The sequence below is a fragment of the Mustelus asterias genome, chromosome 16 (genome assembly GCF_964213995.1).
Source record: "Mustelus asterias chromosome 16, sMusAst1.hap1.1, whole genome shotgun sequence".
NCBI lineage: Eukaryota > Metazoa > Chordata > Chondrichthyes > Carcharhiniformes > Triakidae > Mustelus > Mustelus asterias.
In genome coordinates, this window is record NC_135816.1 from 14,001,413 (window position 1) to 14,016,409 (window position 14,997).

General features: G+C 45.1%; 1 protein-coding gene across 1 annotated transcript in view; it reads left to right on the plus strand.

Annotated features, from left to right (window-relative positions):
• The window catches only part of mat2b (methionine adenosyltransferase 2 non-catalytic beta subunit methionine), a 35,423-nt gene extending 20,863 nt beyond the window's left edge, over positions 1–14,560 (plus strand). The window contains exons 6-7 of the mRNA XM_078231557.1: positions 2,583–2,696; positions 13,777–14,560. Of these exons, the coding sequence (XP_078087683.1) occupies positions 2,583–2,696; positions 13,777–13,947 (285 nt within the window). The 3' untranslated portion in view covers positions 13,948–14,560. The remainder of the gene's footprint in view (positions 1–2,582; positions 2,697–13,776) is intronic.
• Positions 14,561–14,997: the final 437 nt, after the last annotated feature.

Genomic DNA, 14,997 nt, shown 5'->3' on the forward strand with positions numbered 1-14,997 from the left:
CCTCAACCGTTCCTCATACGACAAACTCTTCATTCCAGGGATCATTCTTGTGAATCCTAATGTGCACCACTTATGAATTCCCAGTTAGCCATGTGAGGTAAGTGGCTAAGGTATTGAACTGTGGCCCAGATAACCTCCAGCGCCCAGGTGTAAAAGATTCCGAAAGGTACAGGGTCTTTTCCTGGTCAACATTGCAATCTTCAAGCAGAAGGACTAAAACAAAATAATGGAACTGTTGGTGCCCATTTGCCATTAATGGGATCTTGCTGTTGTCATGTTCCGCTGTATCATGAACTTTTGGTCAATATTTTAAACGTTTTGAACACTAGCACAGAAAATTAAAATGACTGCTGCAGACCATGTGACCTTTAGCATTTTGAGCTCCAGAGAATCCCAAGTCTCCACAAGTACATGATTAATAATGGACATTCACAGCTATCCGGAGAGGTCACATTCCTTTACGGATGGAGTATCGACTAAAGAACTGTAGCATTTCAGCCGACTCATCTTTGTCATACCATGGACAAAAGAGACATTAAAACTAGATGAATGTGCGTGGATTTGCATTGACCTCCCATTGTATTGCAATGGTCCCTCATCCAAACTAGACTGGGTGGATTTTTAAGGTGTCAAATGACAACACAGGGTATATAATCAACGCACTGACCCTTTTTAGAAAAAGAACTTTGAACATGTCCAAGATGTACGAATCACATGGTGAGAAAGCCATTTTGTTCTTCTAAAATATCAGCAAGAAGGAGTTCTGCAGAGTGAGTTCCATCAGGAAGCCATCAAACCAGGTGTGAGTTATTTAAGATCATAAGACATAGGAGCAGAATTAGGCCACTTGGCCCATTAAGCAACCAGGGTAATAAATCACAATGCCTTAAAAGTGGGAGAAGGACTCCCGTCAAACTGTTCCAACTTCAAGTTCACCTGAGAGCCAACCTCTCGGAAATTTGACCAGAAGACACTTTGCAGGTACTGAGAATTCTCTCTTTTACAAGATTTTCACTTCAACCAAAGCATCAACTCATCTAAGAAACTACAGGCCTACCACAAAAAAAAAAGAGAGACAATCATAACTATTATTTTACCTTCATTTATATCAAATCTTGTGTGTGATGGTGTGTGAGTTGAGTGAGTGAACGGAACCGGGGCGAGTGATAATAAATAGCATTCTTTATAATCTAAAATACTCTCAAAGTTTGCTGCTGAGATTATTTAAATTAGGGCAATCACTCTGGTGTAAGAAAACTCGCACCTTTTAGATATAAAGATACTGATCACAGGAAATAAAAAAGAACAAAATTCTGTTCATGACACTGTTCATTGGCTTCCAAGAGTGCCTGGATTCAAAAGAAGTTCACCATGAACTCTGAACATGCTACACCTATCGGGGCTTTCAACACAAGAAATGCTCATCTTGGCATAGCACAAGGTGACCAACCATCCTGGAATTTCTGGGAGCACCTGTAGTTTGGCCTTCCCGCCCACACTATGTATTGGAATTGTCCTGGAATTCATCTGTCACTCCATTCTTTGTGTTTTCCCATGCGTCATCCCCGGAAGTCCCATGATTTATGCGTTGAGCTTATCAGTGCTTGTCCAGGAGAATGTTCTATCAAAGTCACGTGGTCGTGGTTGCTCTGAAGCTCCATTGTTATTCGAGAATTGGTCGTCCTGGCAGTGCAGCTCCTCCAACAACATAATTTTCTTATTGTTGCTCTTTATGGATTAATATTTTTAAAATTCTCAGTCATTGTCCTTCAATATGTTCACCCACTCAAACATTGTACCTTCACTGTCACTGCGCCAAATCCTGGAAAACTCTCCCTAACAACAGTGGGCTTACCTTTGCCTCATGGACTTCAGTGATTTAAGAAAGTGACTCGCCCTTGCCTTCTCGAGGACTGTTGGGTAATAAAAATGTTATCCTAACCGGCACCGCGCACACCCCATAAAAGAATGCAGAATAAACCCTGTTTCTCTCGCTCTCGCTCTCTCTCTCCACACACTCCTTTTGTACTTTTTCATGAGTTGAGAGTGACTGATGTGGCCAGTATTTACTGCCCCTGTTAATTGGTGATAAGCTCTTTTGTCAGTTTCCGAGTGTCAGGGCAGTTAAGAGTCAACCATGAAGTGACCTATAGGCTAGATAGGGTAAGTAGATTTCCTTTCCCAAAAGTTGGGTTTTTACAACAAACCATTAATTTGATATACTTTTTTAATTCTGGATTTAATTGAAACTAAATTTACCATCTGCCAAGGTGGGATTTGAACCCCGGATCATTAGCCCAGGCTTTTCAATTACTACTCCAGTATCACAACCACTTGTGTGACTTCTTGCCAGTTCTTGCTTGCGCATATTTTCCCCCACCACCAGAGAGATGGGATCACTCTGAGATGAGAGTGCACTGTCACTGCTTAGCTCTTACAGTACATTAATATAGATCAGTGACGCGATCAGGTTTATTATCTTCAATGAAACTGTTCTAAATGTTTGAATAAATGTTTGACCTAATTGCTTTTAATCTTTATCCTCCATTTAAAATTTATTTCCGTTCTCTGCCTCTTGACAGGACCCATCGATTAGCGGAATTTTCCACTGGTCTGGGAACGAACGAATGACCAAATATGAGATGGCTTGCACAATGGCGGAAATCTTCAATCTGCCAAGCAACCACCTTCGGCCAGTAAGTCCCCTGCAGAGCTGGATGCTTTAAACCTGTGCGCTGCTGCAGTCCGTGTACGGGGGTGCAATTCTCACTCTCTCTCTCTCTTCCTCCTCCTCCTCCTCCTCCTCCTCCTCTCTCTCTCTCTCTCTCTCTCTCTCTCTCTCTCTCTCTCCTCTCTCCCCCCCCCCCCCCCCCCCCCCCCCCCGGCTCAGATTGCTGACAGCTGTCATGACGACAGTGAAGCTTCAATGGTCCTTGTTCCTCTGTGATGGGGAGACGGGGACACCAGGCAGTAATTGCAGCCTGGAGTTTTTCCTATTGAGAAGCGTGCGACATCAGCGTGTTTCAAATAGGCAAAGCTATTATTTTTTTTAAAACCTGAAAATCCTGCACGATAGAGTATCTGTCCTTCCTTTATGGATGCTGTCTGACCTACTGTGTATTTCTAGCATTTTCTATTTATTCTAAGAATCCTGGTGCTCTGATGCACAAACATAGAGTTTTACAGCACAGAAAGAAGCCCTTCTGCCCATCGTACCTGTGCTGGCCATCAAGCACCTATCTATTCTAACCCAATTTTCCAGCACTTTGTTCAGAACCTTGTATGCTACAGTGTTTCAAGTGCTCATCTAAATGATTCTTAAATGTTGAGGGTTCCTGCCTCTACCACCCTTTCAGGCAGAGAGTTCCAGATTCCCACCACCCTCAGTGTGAAAGAGTTTTTCCTCAAATCCCTTCTTAATCTCCTGGTCCTTACCTTAAACCTCTGCCCCCTGGTTATTGACCCCTCTACTAAGAGGAAATGCTTTTTCCTATCTATGTCCCTCATTCTTCTATACACCTCAATCTGATCCCACCTCAACCTTCTCTGCTGCAAGGAAAACAACCCCAGCCTAACCAACCTCTCTTCATAGCTGAAATGCTCCAGTCCAGGCAACATCCTGGTGAATCTTCTCTGCACCTAGTGCAATCACATCCCTACTATGGTGTGGCGTCTAGAACTGCACATAATAATCTAGTTGTGGTCTAACGAGCATTTTGTACAATCCATCAGAACTTACCAGCTCTTATATTCTGCTCACTTCATTGACATCACGGGAAATATAAGGCTGGCTTGTCAGTATTTGTAATGAAAATCGCCTGTTCTCTAACCATCTGTGGAGTCTCCAAGGTGCCAGTGTTAGCAGGGGGTGTCTAAAATTGGTGAGAAAGAACCCCTGTAATTCTAGCAGGAGTGCGGAGGTCCCGATTACATCCATTACGTGTGACCTCTGGGGAGAAATGCTATGGTGCCACCTGGAGCTCTCATTCACATTGAATTAAAATCGTACTTTGAGCATCAGACAGTTTACAAATTGGGGGTGTTAGTATGGTCGCGGTGCAACTGGAATGTGAGGTCAGCCCCCACCGTTCCAACAGCCATTCCATTTTGTCGTTGGTTCAAAGCCTTTACCCAACGGCAGGTTTTAGCAGCTGCCATTGGACGGATGTTCGGAAAGGTGTCAGATAGAGGTTTTAATTGGGTGCTCAGCTTGTTTCCACTTTTATGTGGTGGTGAATTTTTTCAATCTGTTTTTTAAACAAAAACCTTCGTCACACAGCACTGATTCACGAAGGCAGCTCACCACCACCTTCTCAGCGGCAGCTTGGGATGGGGAATTAATGGCGTCTTTACCAACAATACCCTCAACCCGAGAATTAATTCAAAAGTAACAATACAAGTGACCACAAAGCTATCGGATGGTCGCAAAACCCCAATTTATCCAGTAATGGTCTTCAATTAAAAAAAACCTTGCCTCCTTACACTCATAGAGTCATAGAGGTTTACAGCATGGAAACAGGCCCTTCGGCCCAACTTGTCCATGTTGCCCTTTTTTTAAACCCTGAAGCTAGTCCCAATTGCCCACGTTTGGTCTATATCCCTCTATACCCATAGAATCATAGAAACCCTACAGTGTAGAAAGAGGCCATTCGGCCCATCAAGTCTGCACTGACCACAATCCCACCCAGGCCCTACCCTCAAATCCCTACATATTTACCCACTAATCCCTCTAACCGACGCATCTCAGGACACTAAGGCACAATTTTAGCAAAGGCCAATCAACCTACCCCGCACATCTTTGGACTGTGGGAGGAAACCGGAGCACCCGGAGGAAACCCACGCAGACACAAGGAGAATGTGCAAACTCCACACAGACAGTGACCCAAGCCGGGAATCAAACCCAGGTCCCTGGAGCTGTGAAGCAGCCGTGCTAACCACTGTGCTACCATGCCACCCCAATGTGGCCTTACCAATGTCTTGTACAACTTCAACAAGACGTTCCAACTCCTCTATTCAATGTTCTGACCAATGAAACCAAGCATGCTGAATGCCTCCTTCACCACTCTGTCCAGCTGTGATGCCATTGACCATCTATTGACCAGTCCAGGTAAAGTGCTGCATTTTGATTGGAAGGATAAAGGGAGGGGAGAGGTGGAGGATGGCGGTGAGGGGGGGAGGACGGTCCTACAGTCATGAGCCCTCATGGGGTAAAGGGAAACAAATCACTAAATGTTGAATGCAGGCAGTTTTTTTGAAAATCAAATTTGAATTGGGAGGATGTACTTACCAGGAAATGCTGAACAGGCTGCTTTCTCCAGAACAGCAAAGGCTAAGGGATAACCTGAAAAAGGTTGTTCAGATTATGAAAGGATTGGTATGGTTTGATGTAGACGAGATATTTCTAATTGAAGACAAAACCAAAGTTAGTGGTTGTAGGTAATATATTAGCATGGATGGAGCATTGGTGAACAGAGAGGAAGCAGAAATTAGGGCTAAATAGGGTATTTTTAGGTTAGCAAACTGTAAATAAAGGAAAGCTGTAAGGTTCAGTGTTGAGGCCTTTGCTATTTACAATCCATATTAATGGATACGTTACATTCAGTCTCTTTGTCTAAGTTCACTGATGATGCAAAGTTCTGTATTTTGTGAGGCCTCACCTGGAATGCTGTTTACAGGTTGATCTCCTGACCTTAAAAAGGATATAGTAACATTGGAGGCAGTCCAAAGAAGATTCACCAGGCTAATTCCTGGGATGAGAGGGTTGTCCTACCAAGAGAGACTAAATAGTCTGGGTCTGTATTCCTTGGAGTTTAGAAGATTGAGGGTGGCCTTATTCAAATGTATAAGATGCTGAGGGGACTTGACAGGGTGGATGGTGAGATGTTTTGACTAGTTGGAGAGTCTTGAACAAGGGGACGTAGCTACGCGATAGAGGGCCGGTCATTTAAAACTGAAGTGCGTAGAAATTTCTTCTCGCAGAGGGTGGCGAATCTCTGGAATTCTCCGCCCCAAAGGATGGTTCAAAGCGGAGGTGAATAAATGTTTGATAGATTGAGGAATAGAGGGCTATGGGGAAATGGCACAGAGAAGGAGCTGAGGCCGGCATAGGTCAGCTATGATGGTGGGGCAGGCTTAAAGAGAGCCTGGTGGCCAACTCCTGCTTGTGTTTCTTGTGTAGGGAATGTAAGGTGCAAGGAAGATCGAGGCTGCAAGAAAGATGTAGATAGGTTGTGAGTGATAACAAGGTGTAATGTAAGAAGTATGAGGTGATTCACTTTGGTCCTAAAAATAGGAAAGCAGAATATTTTAAGCCTACTTGTGACAATAATAAACTTAAATTTAAACTCTTTTTTAAAGTAGTCATCTGGTAGCAGGTAGCACAGAACTTGAGTATTGCTGAAAAAGTCATCGTCGAAGCTTTTCATCTTGCACATATCAGGGCAATTGCAAAAAATACCAATGTCAGGTTCTGCAAGCAAGGGTTGGTTAGGTACGGTCTGTACTTGCCCATTACAAATAGTGAAAGGGGCATGCTGTTTGATATGATCTGCCAGTCTCTGGGACGTACAGCCAATATACCTAGCTTCACAGTGAAATTCATAAACCACATGACTCATTCTGTGATAGGCAGAATGTCTATGGTTTGACAGCAGCAACCTGTTGGTGGTGAATACCAGTCGTGTTACTGCTGCACAGTAGCAGTGTGCAACAGCAAGCATCACCTGTTGCTCAAACATCTGAGATACCTTACTCTACATCGTGAATACCTTACTCTGCCAGATTAATTGGACAAAGAGTGGGCACTTGCCAGCCAATCAGCAGTCGTCTGCAGTATAAAGTTGTTGTTTCCTCTAACATTGGTATTCTTGCGATTGTCCTGATGAGTGCAAGATGAAAAACTTCCGCACACTGTCTCTTTACAGCGATATTTTCGAAAGGGTGTAAAATTTCTGATGGTTCTGATGTAAAAGGAACACAAAGTTAGTGTTCTGGTGCAGCGGAGTAGGCAAATGGCATGTTCGTCTTTATTGGAAAGGGATTGGAGTATGGGAATAAAGAAATCTTGCTACAATTGTATGGCCTACACGTGAAATACTGTATGCAGTTTTGATCTCCATATCTGAGGAGTGCCATACTTGCAATAGAGCTGGTATGGTAAGGGTTCACTAGATTGGTTCCTGGAACAAGGGGGCTGACCTTTGAGAGGCTGAGTAAACTGGGCCTGCACTCTGGAGGTAGGAAAATGAGAGCTAATCTAATTGAAGCATATAAGATTCTGAAGGGGCTTTACAGGGTGGATGCAGGTTTGCTTCCCCACGCTGTGGAATCTAGAACATGGGGCACAGTCTCAGTTTCTTTAGTAGTGGGATAAGAAAATTCCTCACTGAGACCCCAGAGGATTGTGGATGTTCCAATCTTGAGTATATTTCGATGGAATTTTGATGTCAGGGACTCGAGGGACACAAGGAAGGTGGAGTTGAGGTAGAAGATAGTCAGCAGTGATCCCTGCGCTCCTTTATGCTTTGGAGAACCTACAGCAGGCACCTTCAGAACGCTAAAGTACCACCGCCACCAGTGCTCCAAATCTTGTGGCAAGAAAGCTAGTTCATCGACAGCATCCTCTCCCAAGTCAAGTTGCTCAGCATCGAGGTACTAATCAGTCAGAACTAGCTTTGTCGGGCTGGACATCTCATTTGTGTACCTGAGACCAGGCTCCTGAAGCAGTTGCTCTACTTGGAACTTGGTTGTGGCGGGAGACTCTCAGGAAAACAGCAGAAGCTCTTTAGGGATGTTCTCAAAGTGCTCCTGAAGGGGTCAAACGTCCCCACCAACTCATGGAAGTCCCTGACTTGTGACCGACCAAAATGGAGGCTTATGTGGGAAAGCACCAAGCACATCAAGAGACTTTCTTGGGAACGTGCAAAGTCACAGTGTTGAAAGGTCGGATAGATTGGTCCAGTGTTGGACCCATCTAGCCGACCCTTCAAACCACTGGTCCCACATGTGGCCGAGCCTGCAGATTGTGCATTGAACTTATCAGCCATCTCCGAGTGGAAGCAAATCATCGTCGACCTCGATGGACAGCGGATGGAGAAGAATTGAATGGGGCAAGCTCCAGGAGTCTAATGGTCTACTCTTTTTTTTCTTGTGTCTCAATGCAGTCCAAATGCCACTAAACTCTCCTGGTAGAGTTAAAAGTGAAATTGAACTGTAGACTGAAAATATTCCCCCATGCTGCTTAGGCTTTCCTGTCCGTACTGTCTCCAGCCTCCTCCAGTGTCATTGTTTTGGAACAGATACAAGTGATGTCACTACTTTTCCAATACCCACAGATTTGCCTGTTGCTTATCACTGTGCGTTTATCACAGGTGGAGTTTGTAGGATGTTGAATGCTGGGGAATGAACTCCGTGATCTTCACACCTTTTATTCTGCAGCTGGCCTGAGCCCTGCTGATGTTCACTGATTGAATATCCTGCTATGGAGCACTTACCTGTTGTTGGGTTAAACTCAGAAGAGCCACAGTGTGTTGTTAAAACGTTGCACCATCTGGTTCTGAGTCTGTCAACAGGAAATACTGAGATCATCGTTAATCTGAATGTAATTAAGAGACGCAACGTTATCATTTTAAACCCTCGGAATCGCCATGTTGTAAATTCTGTACCTTTTCAACAGGCAAAACTTGTGCTGTAAACTTCACACACACACAGAATCCAAGTACAGAATTGAACCCTGGAGCTGTGAGGCAACAATGCCACCACTGGAAGCAGTTTCTCCATATTTTCTCCATCAAAACTGTTTATGATTCCGAAAACCTCTACTAAATAGTCATCATTTTCGTCACAGAAGGTGTCCATTCACCCTATAGAGTCTATGCTGGTTGCACACACAACAATCCAGTTAGTCTCACTCCCTGCTCAGTCCCTGTAGCCCTGCAAGTGCCATTCAAGTTATTTTTGAAATAATTGTTTCTTCATCCACCACCTTCCTTGACAGCCAGTTTCAGGTTATTACCACTTGCAGGATTTTAAAAAGTTCTTCCTGACTTTTTCTCCATAGCATCCCTTGGCCAAAATCTTAACTTGGTGTTGCCTAGTCCTTGTACAGATGGGAAGCGATTTTCCTACTTTCCCTAAGCCTGTTATAATCTTTTGCACATTTTAAATCTCCCCTTTAAATGTCCTTTGCTCTGAGGAGAACAACCCCCAGCTTTTCCAACCTAACCTTGTAACTAAAAACCCCCCATCCCTGCAATCATTCTGGCAAACCTCCACTACACCCCTCACTCGATAACCTTTGCATCTTTCCCAAAGTGTCCAGAACAAAAGGCAGTACTCCAGTTGTGGTCTAACCAGAGCTTTATATACGTTCAGTAAATTTTTCCTTTTATGCTCAATGCCGCTGAGTCCCAAGATCCCATCTGCTTTAAAGATCTATGTACATGCACTCCCAGGTTGGCCCCTGTGTCCCTGTCCACCTTGTAGAGCAGTGTTGTTGAGTATTGCCTCTTCCTACCCTTTCTGCAAAAATGCAGCACTTGGTGTTTCTCTGTTAAATTCCGTCTGCCACGTATCTGCCCATTCAGCCAGCCTATGTCCTGTTACAGGCAATTTGTATCACTCCCACTGTTTGCCACTCCAAGTTTACCATCTGCAGATTTAGAAATCTTACCCTCTATTCTAAGATCCTTGCCCTGCACCTTGAACCATATAAAACCCTCTCTGTCCCTAATAGGATCCACTCCACCTCTTAATACTTGCTTCCTTCTCATACTTTCTCTTTGCCACCCTTGCTTTCCTCTTCATGTTTGACCTGGTTTTCACTTGAAGAGCTCAACTAAATGCCCTCATTTTGGAATTGGGTACCTGGTTTGGTGGTGGAGGCAGAAACCTTTACCCCGTTTAAAAAGTACCTGGATGTGCATCTAATGTGCTGCAACCTGTAAGGCTACGGACTGGATGCTGGAAGGTGGGATTAGAACGGGCAGCTAGTTTTCTATTTCTCAGCCAGTACAGGCACGATGGGCCGAATGGTAATCTCTATCTCCCTCATTGTCCCGGGAGCCTCCATTTGTTGGAATGTTGTCAGTCACTGGTTCCATCTCACCCTGACTAGGTCCCTTCTCGTTACATTGAAGTATGCCCTCTTGTGGTCTAGAAGTTCTATATTAGATTGTTACTTGTTTTCCTCCATTACTAATCAAAACCTTATGGAGCTAGAGTGGGAAAGTAGAGTTGGAAGGACATGATTGAACCTTAGAAAATTTAGGGCACAGGATGAGGCCATTCGGCCCATCGTGTCTGTACTGGCTGAGAAATAGAAGACTAGCTGCCTCCACCACCAAACCAGGCACCCAATTCCAAACATCCATCAGCCACTGGATTTCTCTCATGCTCCCTCTAATCCTGTCACCAATCACCTTAAATGGGTGCCCCTTGCTAATTGACCTCTCCGCAAGGGGAAACAGGGCATCCCTTCTCCATCAGGACCCTTATAATTTTGTGTATCTCAATTGGCTCACCCATCAGTCTCCTCATCTCCAAGGAAAGCGACCCTAGCCTATCTGTTCTTCCCTCATAGCTGTAATTTTCAAGCCTTGGCAACATTCTTGTAAATCTCTGCACTCTCCAGAGCAATTATGTCCTACCTGTTGTGTGGTGACCGGAACTGTACACCAAATTCCAGCTGTGGCCCAACTAGCATTTCATACAGTTCCATCATTACATTCCCTGCTTTTGATCCTTGCGGTACCCGAGTGACAACCTGCCAATGCGAGGATGACCTGTTAATTCCTGCTCTTTGTTTTTTGCCTGTCAACCCATGACAGTATGTTGCCTCCTATCCCATGTGCTTTCATTTGGCTAATTAACCTGCTGTGGGGGACTTTATCAAAAGCCTTTTGAAAGTCCAAATATACTATGCCCATTGACTCTCCTTTATCTATCTTGTTAGTAAGCTCCAGCAAGTTTGTCAAACATGATATCTCATTGGCAAATCCATGTTGATTATGCCCAATCAGATCATGATTATCCAAGTGTCTATTTTATGATTTGATTTATTATTGTCACGTGTATTGGGATACAGTGAAAAGTATTGTTTCTTGTGCACTATACAGACAAAACATTCAGTTCATGGAATGCATAGGGGAGAAGGAAAGGAGAGGGTGCAGAATATAGTATTACAGTCATAGCTAGGGTGTAGAGAAAGATCAACTTAATATATGGTAGGTCCATTCAAAAGTCTGATGGCAGCAGGGAAGAAGCTGTTCTTGAGTCGGTTGGTACATGATCTCAGACTTTTGTATCATTTTCCCGACGGAAGAAAGTGGAAGAGAGAATGTCTGGGGTGTGTGGGGTCCTTGATTATGCTGGCTGCTTTTCCGAGGCTATGGAAAGTGTAGATTGAATCAGTGGCTGGAAGATTGATTTGTGTGATGGATTGGCTAAGTTTACAACCCTTTGTAGTTTCTTGTGGTCTTGGTCAGAGCAGGAGCCATACCAAGCTGTGATACAATCAGACAGAATGCTTTCTATGGTGCATCTGTAAGATGAGAGTCGTCTTCTGAGAAAGTAGAGGCTTGGTGGGCTTTCCTAACTATAGTGTCGGCATGGGGGACCAGGACAGGTTGTTGGTGATCTGGACACCTAGATTCCAGCATTATCCCTACCACTGGTGTAAGGCTAACAGGTCTGTAATTCCCTGTTTTCTCTCTCCCTCCCTCCTTAAATAGTGGGGTGATATTTGCTACTATCCGATCTGCAGGAACCATTCCAGAATCTATAGACATTTGGAAGATGATCATCAGTGCGTCCACTGTCTCTATAGCAACCTCTCAACACTCTGGGATGCATAATATCAGGTCCCGGGGACTTAATCATCTTTCACTCCCATCAATTTCTCCAATGCAACCTTCTTATTTGTACTGATTTCCTTTAACTCCGGATTCTCCCTAGCCCCTTGGATCTCTACATCTGGGAGATTTCCTGTATCTTCCTCAGCGAAGACAGCCACAAAGTTATCATTTAGCTTCTGTGCCGTTTCTCTATTCCCCATTACAAGTTCTCCAGACTCTGCCTGCAATGGACCCACATTTGTTTTAGTCAAACGTTTCCTTTTTACCTATAGAAGCTTTTACAGTCCGTTTTATGCTTTTTGCTAGATTACATTCATATTTTACTCTCCCTTTATCCTTTTCTTGGCCTTCCTTTGTTGTATTCTTAAAAAAAAAACCTCCCAATCCTCATGTTTACTCTTATTTCTGGCAACGTCATAAATAAGGCTTTTCCTTTAATCCTATACAATCCTTAATTTCCTTTGTCAGTCACGAATCTTTTTGGGTTTTTCCACTCTGAAGGGATGTATAGGTGACATGTGCCATGTAATAAATCTACACACAGTGATATACCTTTTCATGTCTACTCCTGCTCCCATTTTTTGTGTTCTATTCTGGAAAAACATCTTTTAGTCACAATTATAATAACATGGAGAAAACGCCATATGCATATCGGAGTGGGCCGTTCAGCCTCACGGGCCTGTTAGAGACGGTCCTTCAGTCCCTCAGAACTGCGCTGTCATTTAATAAGATCGTGGATGATCTCCATCTTCTCTCCATTTACCCACATGGGTTCCTTACCATCAGATTCAAGGAGACAGCTTCTTTCCTACTGTTACCAGACTTTTGAACAGACCTCTCGTATACTGATCCCCTCTGCACCTTCTCTGTTGCTGTAACGCTACATTCTGTTCCACTCCCCTGCTGTACTTATATATGATGTGGAGATGCCGGCGTTGGACTGGGGTAAACACAGTAAGAAGTCCCACAACACCAGGTTAAAGTCCAACAGGTTTATTTGGCAGCACAAGCTTTCGGAGCGCTGCTCCTTCATCAGATGAGTGAGGACTTGTGTTGAGTTTGTGTCTGTACACGCCCTGTTTGTGAACACAAGTCCTCACTCACCTGATGAAGGAGCAGCGCTCCGAAAGCTTGTGCTGCCAAATAAACCTGTTGGACTTTAACCTGGTGTTGTGGGACTTCTTATTGTACTTTGGTATGGCATGATTTGCATGGTTAGCAGGCAAAACAATACTTTTCACTGTATCTCGGTACATCTTGCAATAAATCAAATCAAAACCTTCTTGCAGAAAAATCCATCTATCCATTTTGAAATTTTCAATGAACATGCTGCCTCAATTGCTTTTGGGGGGAGGGGAGAGGGGGGGGGTGGGATCCAGGTTTTTGCTTGCCTGCCTGACTGAATGTGGGAACGTGCTTCCTGGTGTTACCCAGTGAATGGCCTCCCCCCCCCCCCCACTCTGCTGCAGTGAATGGCCTTCCCCCTCCCCACCCACCCTCCTCCATCAGTGAATGGCCTCCCCCCCCTCCCCCTCTCCCCCCGCAGTGAATGGCCTCCCCCCCCCTTCCTGCAGTGAATGGCCTCCCCCCCCCCCCCCCCGCAGTGAATGGCCTCCTCCCCCCCCCTTCCTGCAGTGAATGGCCTCCTCCTCCCCCCCCCCCCCCCACCACTACCATCAACACCAGTGAATGGCTTTCCCCCACCCCCTCCAAAGCCACCCTCCTTGACCAGGTGCTGATCAACCTTCCGTATATTTTCTCTGGCCTGCTGACAGTTTTTGTCTGATTTTTGCTCCTGTGAAGTACTTAAAGAATTTGACTATGTTTCAGGGTGCTCTATAAATGCAAGCTATTGTTGTGGAGCCACTTTAATGCAATGTTTCTTTGAGTGGAACAGTCACTTCTCACTCTCTGCTCCCTCCAGGACACAGATTGCGCTCATGACGGTGCCCTTCGACCCCGAGACGTCCAGCTGGACTGCTCCCGTCTGGAGAGGATGGGGATTGGGCAGCGGACCCCGTTCCGAATCGGAATACGACGCTGCCTTTGGCCTTACCTCCTGGACAAGCAGTGGCGGCAGACGGTGTTTCACTGAGACTCTAACCTGGTGAAAGAGGTCGGCGAGGGGGAGGGATAGCAGCAACAAGTGAAATTCGATGGAAGAGCACAAGTGTCAGAGTTCCAGACAACCCTCTCCGCAGCCCCAGAGAATATTTTTTTGAGAGATTATATCTGTGTAAGCTCTCTGCTGTCGCACACCTTGCACATCACTGATTTACTCACTCCACTTGTCCGTCTATGGGTAGACTTTACAATAGTATATGCACATTTTAAACTGTTTCCTTTCTGCTTTGCTTTGTAATTTTGTTTGTATGTGCATGGTAGTTGTACTTGTTTTTAACTTGTTTTGACACACTCTTGCTGGCGTGGGAACAAAGCCAGTAGATATTTTGTGATGAAATGGTGTGTTGGAATTTGCCAATCCTTCCCACATCCTTCCCACATCCTCCCCCAACCCACACTTAATACTGTGTAGCCACTAACTGGAAAAGCGATTTCAGCTGAGGTTGTTTCAGTGTTCTATGGAGTGGATGATTGGTAGAATTTAACCATTGCTGGTCCCTTGTTTGTCTCCCTATTGCTCTCTCTCTCCTTTCTCTCTCTCTCTCTCCCCCACCCCTATTGTGCTCTCTCCCCCCCTCTCTGTCTCTCCCCCTTCTCTGTCTCCCCCCCCCCCCCCCCCCATCGTGCTCTCTCTATCATTTGCGTGCTCTGTCTCTCCCCACCCCCACCCCCCATCGTGCTCTCTCTCTCTCTCTCTTTATCATTTGCGCCCCCCCCCCCCCCCCCCCCCCCCCCAATCATGCTTGTTCTATCGCCTGCATCCCGTCTATCATATTCACACCCTGTCTTGCCTGCGGGCTTTCTCTCCACTTCTTGGGTTTTGCAGTAATTCCCTTCCACTCACTGTCTCCGCATTGCAACAGACACAGTCCATCAAAATTCACAAAGTGAATTTTGTCTCCATCTGTCTCCTTCTGTCTCTCATTGTAGAAATTCACCCTGGACACTGCCTGCCTATCAGAACCTCACTCTTTTGGGGCTGACTGACTGCTTCACAGCTGAGCCCAATCCTGTTTTCACC